The 18,064-nt window shown below is 36.9% G+C and overlaps 1 protein-coding gene across 5 annotated transcripts in view; it reads left to right on the top strand.

Annotated features, from left to right (window-relative positions):
- TBL1XR1 (TBL1X/Y related 1) overlaps nt 1–18,064 on the top strand; it is a 178,075-nt gene that overhangs the window by 119,640 nt on the left and 40,371 nt on the right. For 4 of the 5 annotated variants that reach the window (XM_070791713.1, XM_019959464.2, XM_019959461.2 and 1 more), the window contains one exon: nt 15,415–15,517. The exons of the other annotated variant lie outside the window; for it this stretch is intronic. In XM_070791713.1, the coding sequence (XP_070647814.1) occupies nt 15,460–15,517 (58 nt within the window). In that variant the 5' untranslated portion in view covers nt 15,415–15,459. The remainder of the gene's footprint in view (nt 1–15,414; nt 15,518–18,064) is intronic. 5 annotated transcript variants of the gene reach the window in all.

Raw genomic sequence — 18,064 nt, forward strand, 5'->3', positions numbered from 1 at the left:
TAGCATACACAACATAGTTTTGATGATCTGAGTGGCCACTTTTAAGACTGTTTATTTAATCCTGTAATAGACATTGCACATATAGTACTTTGGTATTGCTAGGTAATTTTTTTTTTTTTTTTTCAAGTTTTAGTTGGAAGTGCTATCAGTTAAGGACTATTAATAGTGTTTTTATTTATATTTTGGTAATACACTAAAAGCCAACTCTTGGGACTAGTGTGTTACTTTGTTTTCTTGTAGAAGGTACTTGGTAACTACTCAAATTTGAGAAATTCTGAGTTAAGGCAGTGTATTTATGCATTTGTTATAATGCATAAATTGGAAAGCAGGACATCAAGCCATTGTTATTTATTAGCATTTTGTTATATAAAGACTGAAAGACAGGCTAGCTTCATGTTTCAGTTGGTGGGGAAGAGATTTCTCTTAACATAAATGATGAGGTTGAGCAGACATGCAGGATGGTGGGAGTCCACACCAATAGAGGAAGAAGTGTGTTATGGTGGCAGTGCTCCCTTCCCACAGCCTCCATGCCTTTTGAACAGCTTTTCATGAAAGAATTTGGTAAAAAGTGGAACACGACCTAGAATTTGTCTGTGAAGACTGTTCTGTCCAATATAATTCTTTGTATTAATAGATTTATGTAGTTACTGCATTCAATACCTAGAACAGTGCCAGACTTGTATTAGCACTCAGTAAATGTTGAATGAGGGACAAACTGAATTTCAGTAAAATTATTGAATCAAGTGTCTGTGTCTGGAAAGAAATTCATTTAGAGGTACAGTCTCAGGAAATGTGTAATTTTCACCCCCTCATAATTTTGCTCATAGATTTCATGTTTTATCAAAACTAGAACTTTTGCATGAAGATGTTTACGGCTGTTGAGTACCCTTTTTTGTTGATTAGGTATAAATTTATTGGCTACCTAATGTAATTGTAATATGAACATAACAGATCAAACTGATCATGATTTACATCACGTTTCAATATGAACAGTATTGTGGTGTAAGAGGTCTGTATCCCCAGGGAAACTCTTGAATTTTTCCAAAGAAGGTTAGTACCAATATTGCCATGAAGGAATAAATTTTTATACTAGGAGGTCTCAAGCATTTTTTAGACTTAGTATCTCATTACATTCTTAATTTATTAATGACTCCAGAAAGCTTTTCTTTAAATGGGCTATAGCTGTCAATATATGCTGCATCAGAAATTAAAACTGTGAAATTTTATAGTACCAATGCATCTTAATGTAACAATAACAAACCCATCTATAATATGTTAATATACATAGTATGTCTTACGAAAAATAATTTCCAAGACAAACATTTTCTATGCATTGTCTTAAATGTTTGAAAATCTTTCTCTTAATCTCTGGCTTAGACAGCTGGATTCTCTCATCTGCGTCTGCATTCACAAGATGAGATACATTGTTACAGTTGGAATTTAGGAAAAAATATGGCTTTTTAAAGATAGAGTTGTAAATTTTTAAATCAAAATAGGACTCATTTTTCAAATAAATTTGGATATTCTCCTTTGATACTATTCCATATCTCAGCAACTGGGTAGTTTCTTAAGGGTTAGTTGCACTACAAGATCTGAAGTTCTGTCAATGAACTTTTTGTATTCTGTCATATTAAAATCTATTTCTCTTGAACTTTGAATGGATTGTTTTCTCATGCATAATTTTATGCTAGTCATTGGGAAAATATTTGTTCACTGAGTTATACAGATCTTCCAAATGTTCATTATACAATATAAAAAACTAGTAATTAACACCTCCACTGATCTCATCACAGAAGTTCTGGAGTCGTATTGGGAAGCTCATGGTGGCTGATAGATTTTCCAAATCCTAATTATCTCTTAAAAGCTTAAGTTTTATTCTTGCCAACAAATATTGTTAGTTGTTTTCTTAAAAGTGACAGTTTCACTTTGTTTGTTTGCAAGAAAATGTCTGCCAAATTCTCAGTCAGAACAACCATACTTTGTCAGTTGTTTTAAGTAAAAACGGTATTCCGTGAAAAAAGTAACTAGTTCGGCTTGTAATTCAGACATTTTCATAGTGTTTTTTCGACAACCATCGTTTTAGTATGCAGCAGAAGTACTGTGTGTGTGCTTTTTATTACAGAGGATATTGCAAAGATGTATTTTGGGTTAAAATTTTAATAAAATTGTTTTTCTTGCTTCATCAAGGAGCCTCTTCAGTGAAGAATTTTTTGTGAGTTTTTTTTTGTTTTGTTTTGTTTTTAACTGTATAGTAGTGAATAGTATAGGGGCTTCCCAGGTGGCTCAGTGGTAAAGAATCTGCCTGCCAGTGCAGGAAATGGAAGAGATGCAAGAAATGCATGTTCGATCCAGGAGCTTGGCAGGCTGCAGTTCATGGGTTGCAGAGAGTCAGACATGACTGAGCGACTGAGCATGCCTCCTTAGAAGCAGGAGATGTGGTTTTGATCCCTTGGGTTGGGAAGATCCCCTGGAAAAGGAAATGGCAACCCACTTCAGTATTCTTGCTTGGGAAATCCCATTGACAGAGGATCCCTGCGGGCTATGGTCCATGGGGTTGCAAAAGAGTCAGACAGGACTTAGCACATAAACCGGAGAAGGCAGTGGCAACCCACTCCAGTAATCTTCTCTTGCCTGGAAAATCCCATGGGCGGAGGAGCCTGGTAGGCTGCAGTTCATGGGGTCACACAGAGTTGGACACAATTGAAGCGATTTAGCAGCAGCAGCAGCATCACCTAAACAACGACAGTGAATAGTATGATAACTGCTAATGCAGTGAAGTGTTAGTACCTTGATTTTTTCTAAGATGTGAGCCATTTTACCAACTATTGGTTTGTAATAGCAGTATAAATATCAATTCAGTGGAAAAGACATATTATTTTATAACAGTATCTTATAATACTAAAAGGAATAATTTTGATCTCTAGGACCCCTTAAAGATCAACCTAGGGGTCTGTAGACCTCACTTTGACACCTAATTTTTATACTAAATAAAATAATAGAGCTTTGTCATGGGTATGACAGAGATAACGAATCTTGTTTTTGGTTTTGAGCACTTTGAACAGTGTTCGCAAGGAAGTACATGTACTATAAAATAGAAAGAAGTACCTTCTAATAAGAGACTATTAAAAGTCTGTGTTTGCCATTGGAGAGTCTACATAACCTGACCAGGTAAGAGTACTTCTAAAGGATGGACAGAGTTTGGTTATGGAGTGATGTTCTTGATTTGTTTCTACATGGTGTTTTTGTCTGTTTTTTAAACAGAAACTCTTACAGGCTTGTACTACTTTGCATTTTCTCTTAACCTATGAAACTGACCTATGAGATTTTCATGATGAAATCTGTTCCTACTCCTTTTTCAATAAAACTGGAAAGCCTGCCTCAATTCATACATATCAGCAATATCCACTCCATTTTCTTTTGAGTTTTGTCTTCAAGATTTACTAATACCTATGTTGTATTTGTGTGTGTTGAGGGTGTATGTATGTTATCAGTTTGCTGAGTTTTAAACCTGGTTTTAAAGTCATCTTCACTTGATTTGAACACGCACGTATTGCCTGCCCACTGGGATTAATGCTGACCTCTTTACATTTTTCCCTCTACTTGGACTCTTGATCTGTATCAGTCATACATCTCTGCTACCAGAACAGTCTTCCTCACATTTTTACTACTGTTCTTCCAAAGAATTTACTGAGTATAACCAATCTGTGGACACTTGTTTTGATTCACTTAGGGCTTAGCTGTCTTGATTTTACTGACTTAGTCTTTTTTTTTTTTTCCCCAGGAACTAAAGGATATTTCTTATCCAATAAATTGTTTCATAAATACTGTTATAGGTAGTATTTGTTTAAATAACTCAATGAGTTTGTTACACCTGGTACCTTATTCTCTTTATTTTGCCTGTGATATCTCAGTTTTAAGCCAAGTTTCCATTCATTTTGGTAACTGTAGCTTTAGTTTTAGTTGTGTTCCAGTCTTATGGGTCCTTATAACATTTCTGTTCCAAAATCAGAATAGTAAGGTTTATCTTTCTGATGTTGGTTCCCATTCAAGTAAACTCAGAGCTTTTCTTGCTAGTGGGAGGGAACTAGGTTCTTAATTTTTATTTTCTTACCTTACTTTAATTTCCAGACTTCCTTCACAGACTGACTGGAATGACCAGTTATTGCTCAGTAGTTGAAAGAGACAAAACACAACTACGGTCTGTCTTCTGTTAACTGTGCGCTTCCCTGGTGGCTCAGACGGTAAAGCGTCCGTCTACAGTGCCGGAGACCCGGGTTCGATCCCTGGGTTGGGAAGATCTCCTGGAGAAGGAAATGGCAATCCACTCCAGTACTCTTGCCTGGAAAATCCCATGGACAGAGGAGCCTGGTGGGCTACAGTCCATGGGGTCGCAAAGAGTAAGACACGACTGAGCGACTTCACTTCCACTTTCTGTTAACTTAGTGTTTTAATTTCTTATCTTTCCTTATTCCCCTGTCAGTGTACCTTGACTATGTTTAGTCAGTCATTTAACACATATTTATTGAGTCCATCCTTGATTCATATCGAACAGCCACTTTTTTATGTTTGGGAAGTTGAAGTCCACAAGTAAATCAAAGTTGACTCATCACATAATACATGCTAGTTGCTAGTTTACTCAGCCCAGAGAGCTTTGCTGAGATTCTTAAAATTGCTTAATTGGGATTCAGAGTTAGTGTTCCCTATCATCAAATCAACTACAAATATTCTGTAAAAACAGTTCCTTGTTTTGTGAAAACCACAAGGTATTGTGGGCTAAACAAAAATGGGTAATGGGTTGGGATTTACATACAGGACAGAGTTTGTAAACACTCCTGGTATAGATGAAGTTGAAACAAATGACAGACATTAGAAGTCTCAGTTATATGGTTACCATTTGCCTAATAAGCGCTATGTGTAGTAAGTACTCAAACATTTCTTAATGAGGTGGACTCATTATTTCCCCTTTTCCTGATTCCTGGAGATGTCCACCTGAGGTCTGTCAGTTTTAAAAACCTTGTAATGCACTCATAAGCCTGTTATAAAATGATTTATTAAAAACCACTATGTCATCTGGTCCCGTGAGCCTGCAGGATTTTTATGTAATATTCTGTACTGTAATACTCAAATCATTGAGGTTTAGCAGAAAAAGAGACTATCCGCTTCACTTCCCTCATTTTCTCGATGAAGGAACAGAGGCCCAGAAGAGTCACATTGTCTAAAATCATAAGGATACCTGAGATCTGACTTCTCTTTCATGTTATTTTTAATTTACATGAGAGCTCTGGATTCCAATGGAAAAGGCAAGGACAAGAAAAGGAGTTTACAAGTTTATCCCTTCTAAGTCATGCTTTAAATTCTTAAGATGCACCAGCTTTGTTGACTGTAAATATAACAAAGCAACAACAGCCAAAAGAAAAAACATAAAAATTGCCTGTAGTTACAGACATTCTTCAGAGATACTGCAGTTTTGCTTCCAGACCATCACAATAAAAGGAGTCATACGATTTTTTTTGGTTTCCTAGTGCATATAAAAGTTATGTTTACACAGTAGTGTAAAAATAGTGTTTGTAATAAGAGCATTATGTCTTAAAAATAACATACCTTAATTTAAAAAATACTTTTAGTGATAGTAAATATTAACCATCATTTGACAGTACAGGGCTGCACAAACCTTCTATTTGTTTAGGAAAAAAAAAAGTTAGCCTTTCTGTAAAATACACATATTGCTAGGCACATCCTTAGGAAAATTATCTGAAAGATGCTCGTGTGCCATAATTGGAAGGTAAAAGTCAATGCCAGTACCTGCTAATTTCCCTTCAAAAACTATCTTGTCTGCCTATTTTTTTAAAATTGTATTTGTTTCTCTTGGGGAGAGGGCTGGGAGTGGATACTGTAAACTTTTCACTAGAACATTATATTCAAATTATTAAAGATACCCTTACAATGCTTACATGAAAATGAGATATAGAACTAATTAGCTTAAAAGGATATTTTTTACTTTTTAATAGTATGAATAAAAATTATCTCATGAGATTATATCTTTAAAAATATAGTTTAAATTTAGCATTTATCTGACTGTCAAGAGTGGTAGAATGTTTGTTTTAAGAAAATTCTTTGCTTCTCTTTGGACTTAGTATATGAAAAGACGTCGTTAAAATGTTGGGCAAATAAACCGTGGTTGTAGTCCAGGGCTAAGGCTCTATAAAAAGAACATATGCTGCTGTTTGTCATTAATATTTAAGAAATCAGCCAAATAATTAGTTTTTATTGTATAGGGTTTTATATTTTAAGTTTGGTTAGTACTAAAATAAGCTGAGATACACATTGCAGTTAGAGCTTAATGTTTTTTTCTTGAGATTATCTCTCTTTGAATCCTGATTTGTTGTATTTTGCAGTTTTTCAAGAGTAAGTTCTGTAAATATGATTTCATTTAGTCTAATATAATTCTGTGAAATCTTTTAAGCTTTAGCATCGTAAAAGTTTATACACATTTTAAGCTATTTGTCAAAGACTTCAGAGCTAAGTCTTAAAGTACACCTCTTCATTGTACCATATTTTATGTACACAAATGTGTTATTACCTTAGTAGGATTTTAATTATTTTTAAAGAAGTGGGAAATGAAGAATAATGCATTTTGTGTGTGCGTGTGTGCTGTTTGTGAGTGTGTTTCTTGGGAAGTAGGGAGAACAAAGGGGCATTGCGCGGCAGAAGATTATGAAGTGCTGATGTATCCTGTTAATGTCATCAACTTCGACAAATTACAGGACATGTAACTGTTTTTGGCAATTACAGGACAGGATAGATTCCTAAAAATAGAGGCAAATTTTTGAAAAGACAGGCCCTGGCAATCGTGAACATTAGTAATTTAAAAGTCTCCAGTGAATGATCAGAGTTTTACAGAATTTGTGATGTTGGGTGTGTATCAGTTTGCTAGGGCCGCCATAACAAAATACCGCAGACTGAGTGGCTTATAAAACAAGTTTATTTCCTCACAGTTCTGGAAAAGCCCAGGATGAAAGTGCTGGCAGGTTTGGTTTCTCCCGAGGCCTCTCCTTGACTTGCAGGTGGTTGCCTTCTTGCCTCTTCACATGGCCTTTCCTCTGTGCACATGCATTCCTGGTGTCTCTTCCTCATAAAAGGACACTTGTCATGTTGGGTTATATTCACATTATGAAAGATTCCCTCTAATGACTTCACTTTAATGTAATCACCTCTTTAAAGACCTCCTCTTCAAATAAAGTCACTTTCTAAAATCCTGCAGGTTGGGCCTCAGCATAAATTCTAGAGGCACCAATGACGTCACTAATGGGTAAACTAATTTAATTTCTCTCCTCACTCTATTTCATTTCCCCTCCACACACTTTGTGTTGTTAGTTTCATAGTTTGGTATTTTTTGCAGTGTGTCATGGTTTTAATAAGACAGTTTGACAGTTTCCAGTGGGCTTCCCAGGTGGTGCTAGTGGTAAAGAACCCACCTGCCAATGCAGGAGACATAAGAGATGCAGGTTGGATCCCTGGGTTGGGAAGATCCCCTGGAGGAGACCATGGCAACCCACTCCAGTATTCTTGCCTGGAGAATCCCCGTGGACAGAGGAGCCTGGTGGGCTGCAGTCCATAGGGTCGCAGAGTTAGACACGACTACAGCAACCTCGCATGCATGCACGCACGTAGTTTTAACAAGACATTTTGCCAGTTTCCTATGATAACCCATTGAGGCAGCGTGCCAGTGGATGAACTGTTACTTTACTCCACAGACAGATTGAGAACTTATACCCAACAAGTTTTGATGCATGATTCTTCATGAGTTTAGAAGCTGTTATTTATATAGCAAAATACTACAATTTGTTTGCTTCTGACTGCAGTGGCTGACTGACTGTTTAGGACTGCCACTGATACCAAGGTCCGTGTAAGCTGTGTAGTGATACCCTGTGGTGTCCATGGGTCCTTGGCAACATATGTCATGCCTTGGAATTAGCAATCTCCTAGAACCTCCTGGTACTAAGAATTTGGTTTCTTTTTATAGTTATTACATTCTTTTACATTATTAATTTTATACTTTTTTTTCCTTCTCTGAAGAAGGTGTAATATTTGAATGACATTTCTAAATATATAAATCTGTATATTAAAATTTATAGTTGGAATTGTTCTTTTTCTTCCCAGCAACTTGTAAAGTCACACGATCTGGCCACGGTTTACATTGTTTAGCCATGTTTCCAGCATCTGTCATAGTGCCTTACACACTGGAAGTGCTCATTTTACTTTAACTGAGTGAATAAAATAAATGTCAGAAAAATAGTGCTTTAGTGAGTTTTATCCCTATAGGCTTTAGCATGGCCATTGTTGCGATTACTTTTCACTTGCATTACCCCACCCCCACAAATGCATGTAGTCAGCATTTGTTTGGATTGGTTTATCACCCCAAAGTAATATAAGTAGCTGAAAATGTGACCTTCCTGTATGAAGAGAGCAGAACCAGAGGTACCACTTTCCATGAACAGCGAATTGTAATACTATATTCTGGAGCATTTCTGCTGGGATGTCTTTTATTTTACCTCTAGTTTAACACATACGAAGTGGGACTCCCCAGAGGGCTGTGCTGTCTAGGCAGCCCATTTCTGGAAGGTAAGTCTGTCCACTTTCCAATGTGGAAACAATTGGGATTTTAGACACCCACCTTCCCTCCACACCCACCTTCCCTCCACACCCACCCCTTCTACCCTCCGCTTATTTCTCCAAATATAATCCATCACTAACTTCAGGCACTTTCTTGTTGTAAAACATTTCTTGGTTGTCTGCCCTCCTTTGGTTGCAACTGACAAATCTTTTAGATCAGACAATAAAATTCATTTTTGAGTTCTTTAACCAAAATATAGTGGTAAATTGACTTCAGATAGTACTTGATCTAATTGAAAGATAGACATTTAATGTCATAAGGACACAGTTTCTCTTGTTTCTGCGTTGGCCCCCTCCTCTGCCTCTGATATCTCTACTCTGACCTCAGTGATACACATTCATCCCAAGCTTCCCATGGTGCCCTTGTTGCCTACCCACTCCTCTCTGAAAGGAGGTTGACTTTATAGAAATCAACACGTCTTCTACTAGTGTTTCACTTTCTGGGAATGATTGAGTTGAGACACTTGGGATATGTGGAGGAGTGGTGTCAACCCTAAACCAAAGGTATGATTTGCTGGTTGGCTTAAGCAAATTAAGTACCTTTCTTTGGATCAGGATGTCTGTCCATTTAAACCACAGGGCTGAGAATGGAATAATTCTCCAAATGGAAAGCAGTTGCTGTGTTGTCTTTTCTTGGACAGTGGCTGTGGATTCTACAAGAGGCAAGCCACAGATTTCATCTTGCTAATTACCACCACACCATGTCTCAGCTGCTGAGTTCCAGAAAAGCCTGAATCTTACTTTCTGCTAGATGGACTCCCAGCATATCAGTCACTTGGGTCCCTCTGTGTTATTAACATTTATTTAGAAGGGTATCCTGAAGGTGTCCAAGGTCACACTGTTTGACAGTTATTTGTTATTTTAACATCAGAGTTCTTGTAGCAGCTTTTAATATTGTTGCTCTTTTTTCTACTAATAGCTATGACCAGTATTTGTAGATACTGTGTATAAACATACAGTTTCTGTTTTGTCACAATCCCCATAATGTTCAGTATTATTTTAAAATGTTTCTAATGTTATGGCTGGCCAGGGTGTTTTTGTTGCTGTTGTTTATAATTGGTTACCTTGAATATTTTAACTAATGTTTCAGCTGGAGGGATCTTGAATTGGTTCAGTCTTTTGAGTGGATCTAATTTGTTGGTATTCATTAAGAATCAAAATAGCTATTTATCTTTTCCCTTTGGTCCAGTAATTTAGGGACTTTTCCTGATGTTGACTATTCATAAATGCACAGCTACCAAAAGAAATGGATGAAGAAACAACTTGAAGCATAAATATTGTTATAGGAGTCTTAGAATAATTTAAAATCATCTAAATGTTGAGCAAATCAAAAATGAAACTAATGTGTCTGCCATGGGATAATATGCCACCACTGTACATTTCAGTTTTTGATTTTTTCTCCAAATATCAATTTTTATTTGTTTGGCTGTGGCACTCGATCTTTGTTTCGGGATCTTTAGTTGTGGCATATGTGGTCTAGTTCCCCAACCAGGAATTAAACCGATCTCTTGCATCAGGAGTGCAGTCTTAGCCACTGGACCTCCAAGAAAGTCCTACCACTACATTTTGAACTAAATTATTTTTCTAAGATTAGGACATTTTGACTGTGCATTTGAATTTAGAGCCTGCAAGAAGTTTTCAGACCTCTAAATAATGTGTTGTGAGTATGAGATTTCAGAAAAGCTTTTAATTTTTTTTTCTTTGTCCATAGCTTTCGTTATTTTTTCAATCTTGTAGATTTAAAATAGTGTGATTTAGGATCATAGTTGGACTCTGATATGCTCTAGATATGGTATCAGAAAGAATGTCATGTCTGTTCTGTTTGAGGCCAGAGGCAGAAATGTGGTACCAGATATGGAAGAACAAATGAGATGGTTAAACATTTGGAGCAGTTATCCAGTGTGTGAATGCTGAACTCAGTTTTGTGATGCTGAAAATACCATGTATATTTATATTTATTGAAGCAATTATACCTGACTTACATCAACAGCCCTGTTTTTGTAATACTTGATAGATTTTTGTCTGTGAAGCCTTAAAGTAAAATAGTTCATACTAAACATTAGAGTATTTAGTGTAGTTTTACATATAAACATTCAGCTAAATGTTAGTTAAGATTGTAGTTTTTGTTTTTACTCTGGCTGCTTTAATATAGCTGTGGGTTTGAATTAAGTAATTTCATTGCCCATAACTGATGGAGGTTTGAATAAAAGCTTTTATGATTTTACAAGCTGTTTCTGAGAGTTAAGAAAGTACAGAGATATTTAATATATATATGTATATATGTGTGTGTGTGTGTGTGTGTGTGTGTGTTTAGAACTAGGTCATTTACTTTTTAGGGCTAAGTATGATCAGGCAGAATATACAAATAGGTGTTTTGTGATTTTAGGAAGTGCTTATTTTGGATGTCTTGTTTAATAGTCTATCAGCTCCTTGAGGCAGAACTTCTTTTATACATTGGTACCTCTACCAGACGTGATATCGAGGCCCATACCTGTTTTGTACAGGGTAGATTGGATGTGTGTCTTACTGTTATCTTGTGACCTTGTTTAAAGATAGATGTTCTGAAAGATACCACAGTGGAAGAGGTATGGCAGGAAGGTTTTTGTGTGCCTTCTGAAGATCGGTTGTGGCTAGTCTCTGCGTATCTGGTCTTCACTTGGGGCAGGTGAAGACTACAGCATAGATGTGTAAACAAACAAATCAAAATGGACCTGTTCTGTAAAGCTGCAGTGAGTCCACTACTGAAGTGGTGGCATTTTCTCTAATTTTTGTTCTCTGGCATCCAGGTTTTTTAGGTGTTTTGAAAGTGAAAACTGAAGCTTTCACTCAGGAAATGTCTTAACGTTGTCTTGTTTGTTTTTAACGTCTAGTATTTCCTGTTCTTTTCAGGTGTCCTTCTGATGTTAGAATTTAAACAGACTAATTTCATACTGAACCTTATTCTAGAATTGAGTGTCTTTATTTTATTTTATTTTTTTTTGAATTGAGTGTCTTTATAAGAGGATAAACTCAGGTCTAAAGAGCCTGTGTAGTTTCATTGCTATGACTGAAACTTTTAATACAGAGTTGTATTAACTTCACTGTTTTTTTTTTTTTTTTTTTAAGGCCACATTTGTTTCTATGTTTCTCGTAACTGGAAAACTGTCCATCCTGCAAGGCTTGGGACAGCTTTATTTCATGTGTCTATTCCTAGGTCTTTGTTGTTCAGTCGCTCAGTCATGTCTGACTGTGACCCCATGGACTGCAGCACTCCAGGCTTCCCCATCCTTCACCAACTCCCAGAGCTTGCTCAAACATGTCCATTGAGTCAGTGGTGCCATCCAACCATCTCATCCTCTGTCGTCCCCTTCTCCTGCCTTAGCTCTAATGGCAACCCACTCCAGTACTCTTGCCTAGAAAATCCCATGGATGGAGTAGCCTGCTACAGGTTACTCCATCCATGGGGTTGCAGAGTCAGACGCGACTGTGTGACTTCACTTCACTTCACTTGTCTGCCCTAGGGGTATGTTTGGTATAAGTGAAACAGTGATCTTTCTCTCTGAAAGTATGAGCTAGCTGAAGTAAAACTAAAGCTAGAGTAACCCTTTTAAAATTTGAAAAGTTTACCCCTTTCTCTTAAAAAATTTACTTTTGGTTACAGGAACTAATACAGTACTCTGATCAATATAATAAACCCATTCACAGCAATTTGAACAGACAAGAACTCTCCTCTTCATGTTTGGTATTTCTTGTTGACTTTAAAAAAGTATGCCACCAACATGTATTTATTATGAGAGTTTTTACAGACAATAATTTATATAATTTTGACTTGTGTTTTTCTTTGCCCTGAGATACATTAAATGATACAGAAGCACTACTGATAACTGCTTTAATTTGAGACATTTTGGTGACCTTTGTGTATCGGAATCCGCCATTTAAAAAAATTTGTACTTCTTAGGTACTTCCGTTCCATTATTCATTATTTGAATATTAGACTGAACGATATTTTAGAGGAAAAGAATACTCTTTATTTTCTTCATTAGTTGTTTCACTAGGATTCCACCTGATTGAACTCATTTTGGGAGATCCTCTTCATCAATCAGTGAGTGACTCAGTGTTTCCCTGACAGATGTCCATGGTTGGTCAAGTTGTGACTTAATGCCTGCCATATAATGGGTATTATATGTAATCATATAATGGGTGTGGTGGTTTTATTTTTTAAATCATTCAGTCACCAGGCTTTCAGGATTGACTCTTGTGTTATACCTACTTTGTGTTCCAAGCACATTGTTACCCATTCCTGTGGGTCAGGGTCTCCTCCAGAGCTCAGATCCTCCTGTGTGCCACAGGGGCCTCTGGATGAGGTGTCCTGAGCTAGTCATCAGAGGAGTGTTCACCTGTATCATTCTGTTCAGTGTGGCGTGTATAGATTATCACATTCAGGCGATGAAATGGGAAGAGGTGCCTTCTTCCTCACATGAGGATGGTATTTACTTTTCTTCCATGGCTTCTCATTTCAGTAAATGAAGTACTACGTGTCCACATGTCCTAAAAGAAACCTTTGCTTCTTCTCTTTTCCTGAGCTCTGTATCAAGTCCCCCACCCTTGAGTCTGCTTTGCTTTGCTAAGTCACTTCAGTCGTGTCCGACTCTGTGCGACCCCGTAGACGGCAGCCCACCAGGCTCCCCCGTCCCTGGGATTCTCCAGGCAAGAACACTGGAGTGGGTTGCCCTTTCCTTCTCCAATGCATGATAGTGAAAGTGAAGTCGTGTCCGACCCTCAGCGACCCCATGGACTGCAGCCTACCAAGCTCCTCCATCCATGGGGTTTTCCAGGCAAGAGTACTGGAGTGGGGTGCCATTGCCTTCTCCATGAGTCTGCTACTTCCTAAGTATCTTTGGAATCCTAGTATTCCCGGGGTTCTCCTCAACTCCAGTGCCCCCGTCCAGGTTTCAGTCTTCTCTTAGGTGACTCCAGCACCTTCCTAACTTGGCCCCCTCTCCTCAGTCCAGTTTCCTTCTAGTTTTCATTTTAGAATTCAGGATGGTCTTTTAAAAATGTAAATCATACCACTTCCCTGCGTTTTCTGCTTTTTACTTCCTTGTTTTCTCGAAAGTGATTCCTTCAAGGCTCCTCTCAAGCCTCACTTCATTTTGTTTCTTTTTCTTCACCCAGCCCTTCCAGTGACTGTTAACTGCTCACTGAGTTGCTTCGGTTCTTTTCCTTCCTCCCCAGATATTCATGTTCTCACTCTCCTGTCTGTCCTTTAGGTCTGAGCACTGAAGGCACTTCCTTTGAGATGTATTCCCAGACCACTGCATTTGGTTAGGGCTTCCTCTGTGTGTGTTCACTGGGGGAATTGTTACTACCCCCTTGTTTGTCTTCCTTTGTTTCTGAGATAAGCTTGATGAGTGTTCAGTCACCAGGTTTTCCAGATCTACAGCAGTAGCAGTTCCTATTGTATAGAAGCCTGCTCAGTTCTTATTAATCTGAGAGGTTTAAATATATTGTTACCCTGCATTATAAGAGATCAATGATGTGGTAGGACAGTCAGCACAGGCCTGGGGTTACCCTGGTGGCTCAGACAGTAAAGCGTCTGCCTGCAATGCTGGAGACCCGGGTTCAATCCCTGGGTCGGAAGATCCCATGGAGAAGGAAATGGTAACCCACTGCAGTACTCTTGCCTGGAAAATTCCATGGACTGAGGAGCCTGGTAGGCTACAGTCCATGGGTTCACAAAGAGTCGGACACGACTGAGTGACTTCACTTTCTTTCTTTCTTATACTGAATAGATGTCAGCGTATCCTTTTTTAAACAAGGAACCGAGAAGCTGGTCTGTGGGCCATGTCCAGCCCACTGACCTTTTATAAGGACCACAAACTAAGAAAGGGTTTTGATTTTTTGAGTGCTGAAAAAGAAATCAAAAGAAAAATATTTTATGACATCAGAGTATCATATGAAATTCACATTTTAGTGTTGATAAGTTGTTTTATTGGAACATGGCCACACTCAGTCATTCGTGTGTCATTGCTGCTCTTGCACTACAACTGCAGATGAGTAGTTGTGACACTGACTATATGACTGGCAAAGCCTAACATATTTACTGTTGGGCACCGTACAGAAAAGTTTACTTTAAATCCTTTCTGTGGCATGAGAACAGTTATGTATAATTAGGATATATTTAAGCTATATGTCCGTTTCCCTCTTTCCCTCCTTCTGAGAATTTTGAGTTTTCAGAACTGTACTCCAACCTCTCTGCCTTATGCATACCTAGAGCTTTTTGAAACTTGAACATTGCAGATTAGATGTTGAGAAAATAGAGACTTAATCCTACTAAATTTTGTAAACAAAACCAGCATGGATAGCTGGTCCCCAATCCCATAGTCTGAAGTCAGTCTTTTCCTATATGATTCATTTTCTGATCCTTAAAATAAACTCTTTTTTACAGTTAAGGAGAAAAGAGGAACAACTTTTTATGCTATTTGATATAATTATTAAATATGATACTGGAGGCCCTTTTGTAAATTTTTAATCCTTTTTAACCAATATGTTGCAGAAAAAGAGACCCAGCTGTGTTTTGGTTGTATAATCTTCTACTAACTATTGGAAGTATCTTTATTTGTTAGGATTTATTATTAGGCAATATCAAAACCTTCATTTTACATTATTTAATAAAATCAAATGGTTTTTACAACATTGTTTACATTTTGTTTAAAAATATTTTATTGAGAAAATACTTAATTAACTTTGTTTTATTTTTAGGGTTATATCCTGTGTTGTGACCTCATGGTTTAAGTGGGAATAAAGATGAGTATAAGCAGTGATGAGGTCAACTTCTTGGTATATAGATACTTGCAAGAGTCAGGTGAGTACATTCATAAAGTAAATAGGCCTCAAATTATTTTAATATCCTAAAAATAACCTTTTATGCATTTGAAATTTGTACCAGTCCAAACTGTTGAACTTTGTATGTTTCCTTAATGTCTGGACTGCCATTTTAAAGCTATGTGTTACTGCATGGTTTAACTCTCTGACTCTTTCAAATATGTTGGAATCATCTCAGGCAAATATTTGTAACAAGTGGTTTGGCTTTCACTGTTCAAAGATCATTTTTATAATTTGTAATGAAGTGAGATTATTGCAAACGGTTGGTAGGAACATATAAATTCTCAGATGCCATCAGTTTGATAATGTATATTCATAATTCTCAGCTTAATGTTACTGGTCCTAGTTGCAATAAGCATTTCAAAAGCTATATTTGCTTTTTCATAATGCTTTTGGCTCATCCCAGTTGGTTAAGTGTATCTTTGACCTGAATCTTAATAATGTATTTCATCGGGAGCTGATTAGTAAATATAAATCACTGAAAGTTATTTGTTATAAATATTAAGTTAGTCAGTGATCTCCCAAGTTTTCTAGACAGATTAAGAGGTGTTATCCTAAAAAAGAAGGAATATCGCAAGGGAAAATGTAGGCTGGATTAAGGGGAAAAAATAAAAACTAGAAGAGGGAAAAACTTGGGTTGGATGGAACGTAAGATGGTAGAAAAGATTGACTGCAGTGGAAAGTTAGATTGTTAACATGAGGTTGAATCATTTGGTGGTTGAAAATGTTGGAGTGTGAATTTTAGGAATTATAACTTAAAGTTATTGGGATGTTAATTAAGGTAAAGTTTGGTATAAAAAGATAATTTTGGTTTAGTCACTTTTTGGGGGAGGAGTGAAAGGAATAGAGTAGGATATTGAGCCTTCAATTTTGATTTGAAACTCCAGTTATTCTTCTTCCAGGGCTTAGTTAGTTGTCCTTTTCTTAGGCAGATAATTTAAACAAGGCCTTAGATTTTAGATCATCTGCTTACTGAGATACTCCCAGCTGCATTCCAGTTCTGAGATTTTCTCTTGGGTGGGAATTTTCTATTCCCAGGCAACATCACTACTCCTCTCTGGCTTCAAACAGCTGAGAAAATTATATCCAACAAGGGCCGGGAGGGAAAAAGAAGAAAATAAAGTAACCAAGAATGCAGGATAACTTTTTATGAAGCTTTGAAATGGATAGATCTTGTTTTGTTTTGTTTTCAGTTGGTATACTGGCAGATCCAAAGAGAAAATCTGTAGAATATTTTGCATAAGATATAATGATTATTAATAAAGTAGAAAAGGTAGTGACCCATGGGCTGTAGCACATACGCTCACATTTGGATATTGTTATATAGTACTTTAGACGATAGCAGAAAGAAGTTATTGAGGCAGAACAAACTCTGCTTTTTCTGCCTTTGAATTCAACCACCAGTTAAGTCAGAGCTTTGAGGCATTAGACACTAAAGTGAAAAATAGTGTGAAGGATCAGTGGATGAGAAATACAGATGATGTTTTATATCGCTGCAGGAAAATATAGCAAGTAAAAGGGACAGTAAAATAATAATCTGGGTTAATTTATGAAAGTGTCCAGTGATTTTATCAAAAGTCCTAAAATTGCTTATGTTCTCAGAAAAAAATGCTTCTAAATTTTATGTTTTAAGGTATTTTATGTTGCAGTAAACGTAAAGCAAAAATGATATTTTTTTTAAATACCTTGTATGGTAGACTAATATTTATCATATTAAATCCTATGTAATTGTTAACTGTGTTCTTAGTTGTGCTTTGTGTATTCTTTACAAAACTGTATACGGTGTACTGGTGATGAAGTATGATGTTAAGCCACATGTCTAAAATGTGAACACCAGTCCCTTTATAAAATTGGTAACTTTCTATTTACATTATGAATTTATAGGGGAAAATCAGACTACACTGATGACATTTTGACTTGACAGTTTTTCTAGAAAGGCAGCTTGCAATAAATTTAAGAACCACCTATAACCAGCATTCTGAAGTTTGATCCTCTGACCACCTGCATCACTATCACTTAAGAGAACTAGGAGTGGGCCCCAGAATTTGCATTTTACAGATGTTCCAAGTGGTTCTTAGGCTCAATTAATGATGGATCTGTACTAGTCGTAGGATAATTAGAACTTGACAAGAAGGTGTTATATATTCACAGTATCTTGAGATCCATCTCCTGAGGTAATAAAATCACTTAACTTGTTTTAATCTTAAATACTTCATATACTATGTGGTAAATCTCCTATTATGACTATTATCAGTACTAGAAAATATTACCTGTAAAAGTTCCCCCCCCCCCCCCCCCCCACCCCCGGTTACATAACTTCTCAGAGCTCCCATTTTCTCATTTATAAAATTTGTTAGTAATACTTGCTGAAAAGGAACTACAGCATGGTATTCAGCCTCAAATGTTTTATAAACTTCTGTCTGAAATAAGCCATCCTTCCTTATTTGTTAAAACCAATTAAGAGAAAAATTTATTGTAGTATAGTTTTATTCTGCTGGAACCTTCTATCTTTCTCATTTAAATCTCT

Source organism: Bos indicus, chromosome 1 (assembly GCF_029378745.1).
Source record: "Bos indicus isolate NIAB-ARS_2022 breed Sahiwal x Tharparkar chromosome 1, NIAB-ARS_B.indTharparkar_mat_pri_1.0, whole genome shotgun sequence".
Classification (NCBI taxonomy): Eukaryota; Metazoa; Chordata; class Mammalia; order Artiodactyla; family Bovidae; genus Bos; species Bos indicus.